A 12,149-nucleotide genomic window follows, 5' to 3' on the forward strand; every position below is an offset into this window, starting at 1 on the left:
GGCATATACCAGAAACTGTGGGGAATCTCAAAAGCTTGGAGACCTTGGACCTCAGCTCTAACAGCATTAGTGGGCGTATACCAGAAACTGTGGGGAAACTCAAAAGCTTGGTGACCCTGGCCCTCACCGCAAACAATATCAGTGGTGAAATACCAAAGACCATTGGGCGGCTTACAAAGCTGCAGTATTTAGGGTTGTATGACAATCAAATTAGTGGGGAGATTCCAGAAAGCATGGGGAATCTCGGTGAGTTGATCATTTTGTCTTTATCAGAGAATATTATCAACGGGCAGATACCTAGAACAGTGGGTAACCTCTGCAACTTGAACACCTTCGATGCTTCTTATAACAATATAGGTGGAGATATTACAGGATTCATGGAAGGTTTATTTCTCGAGATGCAGCACCAACAGATTACAGTATGTTACTTTGCAACAGAACAATCTTAGCGGTCCTTTGCCCAATCAGATTGGAGCACTCCAAAGTTTGGACCAGCTTGATCTTGGTTTTAATTCATTGAACGGCTCAATTCCTGCTTCATTGGGGAAGTTATCTGCCCTATTTTATCTGAATCTCTCAGCTAATTTCTTGGCAGGTGCACTGACTGGAGCCCACTTCGCCAACCTCACAAGCTTATTAGTTTTGGATCTGTCTTATAACTCATTGACAGTAAATGTGAGTCAAGATTGGCTTCCTCCATTTAAAGCAAACTACATCGGCATGGCGTCTTGTCCACTGGGGCCCAAATTCCCTCCATGGCTTCGGAACCAGATTGATTTGTCTACACTAGACATATCCAGTGCAGGAATATCAGATAATTTTCCTGATTGGTTTTGGAACATGCATGCGTCAATGTCCCTTCTTAATGTTTCTCATAATCATATGAAAGGAAAGCTACCAAACTTTGAACCTCTACCCCCCACCCAGAGTCAAGGATTTTTAGATCTATCCAACAAAGGATTTTTAGATCTATCCAACAATTTATTCTCTGGACCTATTCCGCCAACCTTGGGTGGTGGTGTCGACCATCTTGGCATTCTGCTTCTTGCACATAACAGGTTCAATGGCAGCATTCCATCAGCATTTTGTAAGGCAAATAATCTAACACTTCTCAATCTTGCTGATAATGATTTATCAGGAGTTGTCCCTAACTGTTGGAGCAATTCATCTCTTTTGAGAATCATTGATTTCTCAGATAACAAATTGTCAGGAGGCATTCCTAGCTCAATGGGATCTCTCAGTCAACTCATATCACTGCATTTGAGAGACAACAACTTCTCTGGTAAAATTCCTTTGTCCTTGCAACAGTGCAAGAAGCTGACTACTATTGACCTTGGCAATAATAAGTTGTCAGGTAGAATACCTGAATGGATTGGAGGGAGCCTCTTATCATTAAGAGTTTTCTCCGTCTGCGATCAAATATGTTGGATGGTAATATTCCTAAGCAGTTGTCCCTCCTTTCTTCTCTTCAAGTGTTGGATCTTGCTGACAACAAGCTTTCTGGAACTTTGCCACCATCATTTGGTAATTTCAGAGCCATGATTATGATACCACATGGGGGCAAACCTATTCTTTCTAAAAATATGGCCTCCTATTATACTGAGAATATCCAGATAACCACGAAAGGTTCAGAACTCACATTCACTAGTGTGCTCTCATTTGTGGCAAGTTTAGACCTCTCAGACAACAATATTTCTGGAGAGATTCCTGAGGAGTTTACAAACCTTCATGGGCTTCATTCCTTAAACTTATCGGGGAATCATTTGACAGGAAGAATTCCGATCAATATTGGTGCCATGGGGCAGTTGGAGTCACTTGATCTATCGCTGAACCACCTATCAAGCACAATTCCTACAAGCATCGCAGATTTGAATTTTTTGGGGCACCTGAACTTGTCCCACAACAATCTATCAGGAAGGATTCCATCTGGCAACCAACTCCAAACCTTGAATGATCCATCTATCTACATTGGCAATCATTATCTTTGTGGACAGCCTCTGCTAGAAAAATGCCCCAGCGATGAACCTGTAGAAGGTCCAGCAGAAGAAAAACAGAATGAAAATGGTTCAGAAATCATATGGCTTTATGTTGGCTTAAGTCCGGGATTTGTGGTTGGCTTCTGGGGATTTCTTGGCATAGTGATGCTCAAAAAGAGCACAAGGTATGCTTATATCCGATTCATTGACAGGATATGTGATTGGATTTATATGGATGTAATAATAAATTCTGCTAGGCCAAAGTCCAAGAGAAATCGAGGACGCAGAGGATGCAGGTAAGCAATTGCAAAATTGTAATGCTTCCCCACTGTGTATGGTTCAGGTTGATTTGATGTTTCTGCCATGCATCATGCATGAAAAATTAGTAGAAATATGGACTATTAGAATAAATAGAAATGCTTGGAAACCATTTAAATGGTTTAGTTGTTAAGGACTTAAAAGCTGTAATTGAGTGAATTGCTTAAGCAAAATACTCCTAGAAGCCTCTCTACATCTGTTGCATGCTGAAACTTTTCTTTTGATGCTTTTATAAATGTCAGTGACAGGTGTAGCATCCTCACTATTTTGCTTGGAAAAAATATTTGGATGCTTTGTTCTTATCATCATTTTCAAATAATTTATGTGCAATGATATGGAATTGGAAAAATATAAACATACATATTTTTGCATATTTTTTTATTATTTTCTTTTAAATTCTTAAGCAAAAGGGACAAAGCCCCTAAGAACATTTTTCCAAACCTCACTCCCATGGCATCAACAATTACGAATTGATTAATTCTTCTTGGTAGATCTTGACTGCCAAAAAGTATGCCTAACACCATTGTGGGCTCTTGACACACACACACACAGGGCAATGCTAGTCTCTACAGATGCACACTGCATTGTCAGGATTGTATCACTTCTTGTTCCAATTTTAGAAATCCAATCCATGTAGTTCAGGTTTGGATCAAAGGGGTTAGAAAAGTATGAGTTGAGAAAAAATGTTGTGATATGTGTCTTAGATTTGTGTTGAGTTTATTGTTTAAGTTGAGGAGAGAAGTGGAGAGGAAGGAAAGGGATGATGTAGTGCTTGAAGAGGGGTTTGAAAATTTAATTATTGATAAAAAAAGCTTTGGATCAAGCAAGTCTATTAGAATTATTACAACAAGATGGGCTTCAATCTTACAGGCATAGGAGACTATACCCGGACTTCTATCTAGATCCATTTTGGATGGTCTTGCTTTCAATCTCTCCTTGATCTCCTCAATTTTGCACACCCACATTCTAGCTGCAACACGCCAAGATGTAAGTTAAAATCTTTATGTGGCTTGCTTTAAAGCTAAATACAAAAGAAATTCTATCATGAAAAGGTTGGAGCTAAGGATCCAATTGCATCGCTTTAGGGATCCATTTTTCTCAACTGCACATTTGAGTCAAGGACGATACCCTTTAGTCAAGGATTTGAAGGAAATACTTGAAACGAGTTAATCGAGGACCTCACCAGAAAAGGAAGGTGTCATTACACTCTTCTCGTTTATATCCTGATATCCTCGCCAGATTAAAGGTTTAATTCCAATCAAATCCAATTAGATCCAATTACAAATACCACGATCGGCCTGTGATTTCTCCACGCTTGCTACAGTATCTTCTAGTCCATATGGATCATACGCCAGATATACTCTGATACCATTTCTAGCAATGCAGAAGCTTACCTTAACTAAGCAAAACTAAATGAAATAAATTTGCTATGGAAGCCAGCAACCTTGACATTCCAAATAATTTTGTTCTAATATATGCATGGGGGTCTCTCTTTACTCCTTAGCATCAAATGGAACAACCCATAGGGATGGTATATCGCACGACATAGTCATTCATTTGGTTGCAGTGTTCCTAAAGTTCCACAGTTGTCCCACATGTTATGCTGGATTGGTACACCATTGTAGCGAGGGGCAAATACGAAGGTAGGATTCTAGCAATTGCGATAGCCTTGACCTCATTGGTGAATACTCTAGCCTTTTTTTTTGACAATTCAGTGAAAACTATTGCTAGTTTCATAGAGTCCTCGACCATCCCAATCACTAGGTAGTTGCTAGTTGTCAGCAATTAGGTCAAAGAAGTAAATAACCAACATAATGAAAATTGGCTCCCTCAATTTATGCAATGAGTTAATTCTTTGAATTGTATGTCTCTATTTTATCCTCTTTTTTTTTCTTTTTCCTTTATGTACAAACATTTGATTGCTGATTCCAAATAATTCGAATAAGACCAGATGGTTATAATTATGGTCACAATTCTCCTAATTGTCACAAAGAAGTACACTACAGTATTGTAACCAAATCATGTGCAAAAGAAGCAGCCTAATGAAACTATGCTTTCAAGTTGCTATTAGACATTTGGTGCAAAGTTGCTTAAGAAGAATTCATTTAGCGAAGCATGGAGTGAAACAATTAGACCTAATTCAAGAAATTAAAGAAAATGAATATAAATGGAGAGGGAAAACATTTAATTCAGGTGACATGATATGATCTTATCAGCCTTCCATATTCATGAGAAGAAAATCTAGAGTCCATCACTCGGATATTTGATTCTAATTGAGCAAGAATTAAGAGCCGTGCACAATGAAAAGTTGAGTTTGATTCAACATGCACCTCATAAATGACTTAAATATATTTTCTTACAATCACATGCCAATCTTAGATGAATTAAAGATTGGGTTCCTAGTAAAACTAATATAGGAAAATTTAAATATTTGAAGGTCAGAGGACATTCAGGTGCAAGGCCACCAACCCAGGATGCCTAGTAGATCAAAAGTTGGTTCACTAAAATTAATGCACGGCTGTGCCAAAATGAAGCTGGATCATCACTCTCCATCTATGCGAACTCATGGCTCTCTCCCCCGCTTCATCCACAATGTAATAGGCTTTTGCTTCAGTCCAAATTCGTAGGCAACTATGCTTTCCATGTGAGGTAATTACAATTATATATACATACCTTCAAACAAATTATGCAAAAACATAATTATAGTAAGAAATTATAGTCACCCATTAGAGGATTCATACGGGCATTTTTTTTAGTGCTATACTAGTTATGTGCTAGAGAAATCTTGAGTACTTAAACAAGACTAAGAAACTCAAAATAATACCTTTCAGCTAGCTTTTTTTCTTATAAGATCGTGGATTGTTACAAAATGATATCAGACTAGACCTAACTCATGGCCTATACAGATTAGAAAATACTGCAGCATAGTTCTTTTTGGAACCACAGATTGATCATAGTATGGTGATTGAATTTAAGTCTAGGAAAGACGTCAGTGCTTAAATGAGAAGAGTATGTAAGGATCCATACAAGCGTATGCTTAATTCACATCGATTATGCACTGAGAAGAACTTGGATAATGATACCGAGACTAAGGAATATAAAAGAATACATGCTGGCTAGCCTATGTGGGTAAGGTCCTAGGTTGTCAAAATCCGCTTCTGATCATTATTTAATTCACCGGGGATGTGAAAGTGTGTAACTGATAGAGCACATAGAAGACCCGATTAATATCTAGGTGAATTGAGCAATGATTACTAATGAGTGATTGGAAACAATACTCATTTAAGTAACAACAAGTCCTTTCAAAATTGGGTCATATGACTCTGTATCGACTAAATATGAACCAGTCTAAATTCAAATTTTCATTTTATAATTTTTTTTTCTTACAGTTCAAAGACTACGATTTGGGTTTCGATTTGAACAAATTTTTAGAAAATACAAGCTAAATATACTAAAAGGGCTGATTCCTATAAAATTTTTAGTTTAATTCTATAAAAAGATCTAAATACGCTCGGCATTTGTACAAGTTTAGAAAAAATTTTGGTAGAGATAAAATATTTTTTTATAATAAAAAGCAGCTGCAGCGACTTCCCATTGACGCAAAGCCAAGCCACTTTCTCGGGGCTTGCCCTCCACAACGGCGTGTTCCCTCTCTACAAAACGACCCTTCTACGGCTCATCATTCGTTTTCAAAAAAGAAAGCACTCTCTAAAAAAACGTTTACACAAAGTAGCCGAGGCTGTGATTAGAGTTCAGTCTTGCAAATAGAGAGATAACGGCTAGTTAGAGCGAGAAGCTCCGGTGCTTGAGAGATAACGGCTAGTTGGCCGGCGGGGAAGATTGCCTACGCTCCGGCCGTCCGGTGGTAACCACGGCGGGCTGGGCAGTGTGTTTGGAAAACGCTTTGTGAGGATCCTCGGCACATCCGGCGCTTAGCTCGGGTGCCACGGAGGAAGCAAGGGTCGGGCCACCTGGATCTGAAGCCGGAGGGCAGGTGGTCGGGCCTCTGGCAGCTTGCGTTCCGGCTGATGTGAGCAGAAGATATCCCGGTGGTTAGCCCTTGCCGGCGAGGTTAACTCTGATCCGCTCTGTTTTGGCTAACCCCCTTTTCTTTCAGGCGCTATGGATCGTAAGGGGAAGCAGCCGATGGGGAAGGCGACGGAGGGAGCGGCGAGAGGACCTGGTAAGGCACACAGCCATGGATGCGGGGAGAGCTCTGGCGCTTGGTCGCGGCCGGGGCCGTGGGTTACTCAGTGGCCCACGGCCGCGGAGGTGGAACGGCTGAGCCGTCGCTTCCCGGACGTCCTCCGACTCCCGGAGGAACCGATAGCGGCGGTCCGGCGAGAATGAGAAGGGCGGGCGCTGCTGGCTCGCAGTTTTGGCCGCCGTGTCCCGGCGGAGTGGGTGGCCAAAGACGTGGCTGCCCGGGCTAAACTAAAGGATGTGGTGGCCGTCTCGCTCGCGGACGACCACCTTGCCCTGCGGTTCCGGTCGACGGAGGACCGGGACCAAGCCCTGAGCGAGGGCCCGTGGGTGGTGGTGGGGCAGCTCCTCGCCATGAGCCCATGGGTCCCGGACTTCGAGCCCGACGACGGCACTATGAAGACGGCCCTGGTATGGCTTCGTCTGCCCCGCCTGCCGCCGGAGTACTGGTCGACCTCGACCATTCTCCACATTGCGGCTCGGGCGGGCCGGCCGATAGCGGTTGACGGGGTCACCGAGCAACAAGGGTCGATGGGGTTTGCCCGGATTAAGCTGGCGGTCGATGTCAATGAACCCTGGTTACCGGGGTTTCTGATCCAAGGGGAGACGAAGGTGCGCTGGCAGCCCTTCGTCTTCGAAAACGTAGCGGCGCTTTGTCCTCGCTGCGGGCGGATGGGCCATGGGGAGGCGACTTGTCGTTTTTCGGCGACTGGCCGAGCTGCAGAGGGCCTAGCTTCGGGGGCGGAGGACTCGGGGGGCGGGTCGGACCAGCCGCCACCGGCTGTTGGGGAGGAGAACCAAGGGTCAGTCTACGGCCCTTAGATGGTGGCGACGCAGAGGAAAATCCCGCGGGAGAACCGTCAGCCACGGCCGGGGGAGATGACCGGCACTGATCGGGGACCTGGGTCGTCCTTGTCTCGGCCGCCACCCCCGGCGGCCTGCCCGACCTCGCCGGCATCCCCGGCAGACACTGATGGTTGGCAAAAGCAGACGAAGGTCGCGCGCCGCCGGTCGCCGCTGGCCGGATGAGGGGAAGGACTGCCTCCGGAACCTCCCATCGGCTACTGCCGACTTGCCATGGTCGGTGAACCAGGAGACGGCTTGGCCGAGTCGGGGGACCCAGGGCCGAGCCGGCGGGGTGACTCGCCCCCTCCGCGGGCCGACCTGGGGCCTAGTGGGGTGGGCATGGCCCGAGGCCCAACCCAAAAAAGGCCTAGGCCCCCAGCGGGCCTTGGCCCACAGGGGGGCCCAGGCCTGGTGATCCAATTGGCCCAGCAGGCCAATCAAGTATCGGCCCAGCGCGCCCGGGCCCAGAGGGCCGGGCGTCGGGGCCGTGGGCCGGCAGGAGCAGCCCAGGGCGCACCTCGAGCTGATGGCACGCCCCGCGCTGATGGCGCGCTCTGAGCTGGTGGCGCGCCCCGCGCTGACGGCGCGCTCCGAGCTGGTGGCACGCCCGGCGCTGACGGCGCGCTCCGAACTGGTGGCATGCCCCGCGTCGGGGACGCGCATGGTGCTGAGCCCCTGGCCCACGTCGGGGGCGCGCGTGGGGACGGGGTCGCGCCTTGCGATCGGGCCGCGGGGCCCTTGGCTGCGCAGGGCCAGCAAACCCATATTGCGACAGGGCCGCCGGCCATGTTGGTGCTGGGCCATGGGGATGGCCCGCGAGCCCAGGCCCCTCTGGCCCACTATGTCGGGGCCCCACAAGGCCAGGGTATGCGTAGCCCGCGCGCCTAGGCGGCGGCAGACCCACTGACCCAACCCTTGGGGCCAGGGGCTCTGTTTGAGCCGGACCCTTTGGCCCAGGACGAGCGGACCTTGGTCTGGGGCCCTGAGGCACTCACAGGGCCTTTCCAGTATAGCCCACCCTGTCAGGAGCTGGATTTGCGGCTGAGGATCCCCCTGGCTGCTAGCCAGGACCTTCCCATGTTGGGTGCTGGCCTAGATGGGGTCGTTCGTTTTGGCCCTCCACCCCCGACCCCGAGCGTGCTGGAGGACACCACCCCATGCAGGTGCGTGGTGGGGGACCACCCCACCCCACACCTGGAGGGGAGCACGGCCGTGGCATTGTTACCAGGAGGGGGTACGGACCATTCTATTGCCCTACTGCATGTCAGGGCGGCAGTTATGGGGGTTGTACCCACAGCTGGCAATGTGGAGGAGGAGCGAGGCACCCTGGGCGTCGAGCCTGAGGATGTTCCTGCGACTCTAGGAGAGGATGAGTCTGAGGCCAACTATGTGGACTGTGATCCATGATGATTCTCGCTTGGAATTGTAGGGGGGCGGCCAAGCCGTCCTTCATGACTTCTTTCAAACGGTTAGTGCAGGTCCATTATCCAGAGATCTGTTTCCTCTGTGAGACTCGATTATCTGGCGAGGGGCTCGGACGTTTGAGGCGGCGCCTAGAGAGGGACTGGCAGACCTATGCGGTCGACTCTCGGGGGCTGTTGGGAGGCATTTTGGTCCTGTGGAGGCACGGAGTGGCGACAGTTGATGTCTTTCACAACTGCCCGCAACAGGTAGTCATGGTCGTGTCGAGACCTGATGTTGCCCCGTGGGTACTGTGTGGCGTGTACACGAGCACGGATCACAGGGTTAGGAGAGTCCTTTGGCAGGAGATCACCAACCTGGCCGCCCAGGGTATCCCGACGGTTGTGGTTGGTGACTTCAATTGTATCCAGAGTGAGAATGAGAAGCGGGGGGGCGCAGCCTTCACTGATAGAGTGGATAGGAGGGAGTTCCGTGATTTTGTGTCGCGGAATGGCCTGGTAGACTTAGGTTTTTCTGGACCACAGTTTACCTGGTGCAATAATCAGCTTGGCAGTGCTAGGATTTGGGAGAGATTAGATAGGGCCTTTGCGTCCCCAGATTGGATCTTTCGATTCCCCACCTGTAGGGTCAGTCACCTACCCCGGATTGCCTCGGACCACTGTCCTCTGCTACTTTCAACCTCATCGAGTCCCACCCACCACAGCCCCTTCCGCTTTGAGAAGGTTTGGCTGTCGTACCCCCAGTCTTGGGATATTATCCACGACGCGTGGCGGATCCCGGTGCAAGGGGATGCCATGCAGCAGTCTCGCGCAAACTTGAGTTGACCAAGAGGCGCCTTCGCCGTTGGATGCGAGGTTGTGGGTAACATTTTCCGGCGGTTGGAGGGGATAGAGACCTCGATCACCTCGGAGGATTGCACCCTATCAATTACTAGCAAAAATAATATTTTTTTTTGAAAATTTTTTTTATTTTTTTTGGAATTATTTTTTTTAATTTTAATTTTTTTTTAATTTTAAATTTCGAATTTCAAATTTTAGAATTTAATAACTACGAAATTATTAACTAGAAATTATGAAAATAAGGAAAATTAATTAAAAAAAACTTACTACCGGAGTGCGTTCACTCCGGGCATCCAAAATCCGATTTGATCTTCGTGATCGTTCTTGCTTCTTGATTTGCCTCCCCGGCAACGGCGTCAAAATTTTGTTCGTCCTTTCCTGTCTAACTAAAAATATGCTAAACAGATCTGTTGCCCAGATAGACAACCCAAGAGGGGGGGTGAATTGGGTTTTAAAATAATTTTGCAATTAAAACGTTTGTAGATGACTAATTAATACTTTTGCAAGATGATTAATTAGTTGCTATGTGCTGTGAGTGAAATGAGAGTGAGAGAGAGAGACACAAGCAATCACAAACACAATGTTTATAGTGGTTCGGAGCTAACCCTTGCTCCTACGTCCACTCCCCAAGTCTCACTTGGGAATTCACTATAACCCCTTGGATTACAGCCGGTTGTTTTACAAGCTCACAACCCAACTTGTTGTTTTACGAGCTCACAACGAACTCGGTCGGTTTTCCCAGGCTCACCGACTAGAACCACCCCGATTGTTTTTCCGGGATCACAATCGAACCCTTACACGTTGGTTTTACCCTCGGCTCACCAACCAACCTCTACACTCTTGATTCAATCCCCTGATTGAATCAAGGAAAGACAAGATGGAAAGAACAAGGACAAACAGAAAAATAGAGCTTCTAAAAAGCAGATATACAGCAATATAAACTAGAGAGAAGTTAAGAGCCCTCAAATACTTTTGAGTTGGAGTAGAGAAGGGCTTCTTGAACTGTGAGTCTCCTCTTGAATGTCTGGTCGACTTGAAGGCAGGAGGAGACATCTTTTAAATGCTGGGAAGAGGTAGCTGGATGGAGTTAATGGCGCTCTTCCTTCTTTTCTGTTGAAAACCAGTTGGCAGAGATAGGATGCTTGATTTCTTTGAGTGGAATGGTGCTTCTCTGCCTTGCTACAGTCCTCTGTGGCTATTTAAGCCATCCCCCACGGAAACTAGCCGTTAGACACCTTTTTCTGCCCGTTCTGCACACTCTGCACATCCTGACAATATGTCCGTTGGGGTCGGAGTCGACTCGCGCGATCTGGAGTCGACTCGCGCGATCTGGAGTCCACTCGGCTGTAGCGGGAGTCGACTCATGCTTTTCTGGAGTCGGCTCGGCAACTGTTCCGGATTTGAATTAAAGTGACCTCCGCGACTGGGAGTCGACTCGACTTAACCCGGAGTCGACTCGCCAACTTCTAGAGCTGACTTGCCATTTTCGGAGTCGGCTCATCCCATGAAGTCCATGGAGCTAATTTTTCAACTTGGCCCACTCGAGTCGACTCGACAATCCTGGGAGTCGACTCGGCGCTCAGAGCCCGAACTCCCGATCTTCTGTCTTTTGGCTCGTCCAGTCTTGGAGTCGACTCGAACTGTTCCGGAGTCGACTCGGCTCTCAGTTTCCGAAACACAACCTTCTGCTTTTTTGATGTAGCGCTGCCTTGGAGTCGACTCGAGCTGTCTGAGAGTCGACTCGGCTCCCAGAGACAATGATTCGGTCTTCTGTCTTTTTGGGGTCGCGCTCTCTGACTTTTGCCTTGTGTACCACTGAGAGTCGACCTGCCAACCATCGGAGTCGACTCGCGTTCCACAGGAGTCGACTCGAATCTCAGGGTCGAAAATCGCTCTCTGACTTTTCTGTCTGTAACTCCTTGGAGTCGACTCGGTAATCATCGGAGTCGACTCGCGCACTTCAGGAGTCGACTCGCTGACAGGTTTTGAGTTGAGTCTTTTTGTTCGTCTGTCAGTTCTCAGTCGGAGTCGACTCGTAATGATCCGGAGTCGACTCGAGCCCGTGCCAGTGATTCTGATACGCTTGGAGTCGACTCGTAATATCCCGGAGTCGACTCGAGTCTCAGACTTTGGTTCAAACTGACTTCTTAACTTATCCAAAATATCTTGAACCAAGTCTAGAAACACTTAGACAAGATTTTCACTGAAACACTCCATTGAATTCATTAGTAAACAAAAGATATACTCAAATGCTTTGAGCTCATCAAAATCAAATAGGGTTTTAATCAATCACTCCACAATCTTCCCCTTTTTGATGATGACAAAACATTGAGTATATGTAAAGTGAATTGCTCAATAAACAAGGAAATGAAATCTATAAATGAATTCAAGTGTCTAGTTTTTTAATTTATCCAAACTTGAAAGGTGTGAAACAATAAATTTTGGAGTTAAAGCTCCCCCTTTCATTTGGAATTATATAAGCCTTCATGTCATGCACTCAATTGTTTGGCTTATATATATTTAATGATTTGACTTTCTTAAAAAT

General features: G+C 46.8%; 1 protein-coding gene across 1 annotated transcript; it reads left to right on the forward strand.

Moving 5' to 3' along the window:
* Positions 1–1,346: 1,346 nt before the first annotated feature.
* On the forward strand, positions 1,347–2,490 carry LOC120108119 (receptor-like protein EIX2). The gene has a single exon (XM_039121680.1). The coding sequence runs from the start codon at positions 1,368–1,370 to the stop codon at positions 2,274–2,276; it is 909 nt and encodes a 302-aa protein (XP_038977608.1). The 5' UTR covers positions 1,347–1,367; the 3' UTR covers positions 2,277–2,490.
* The last annotated feature ends 9,659 nt before the right edge of the window (positions 2,491–12,149 follow it).

This window comes from Phoenix dactylifera, unplaced genomic scaffold (genome assembly GCF_009389715.1).
Source record: "Phoenix dactylifera cultivar Barhee BC4 unplaced genomic scaffold, palm_55x_up_171113_PBpolish2nd_filt_p 001182F, whole genome shotgun sequence".
NCBI lineage: Eukaryota > Viridiplantae > Streptophyta > Magnoliopsida > Arecales > Arecaceae > Phoenix > Phoenix dactylifera.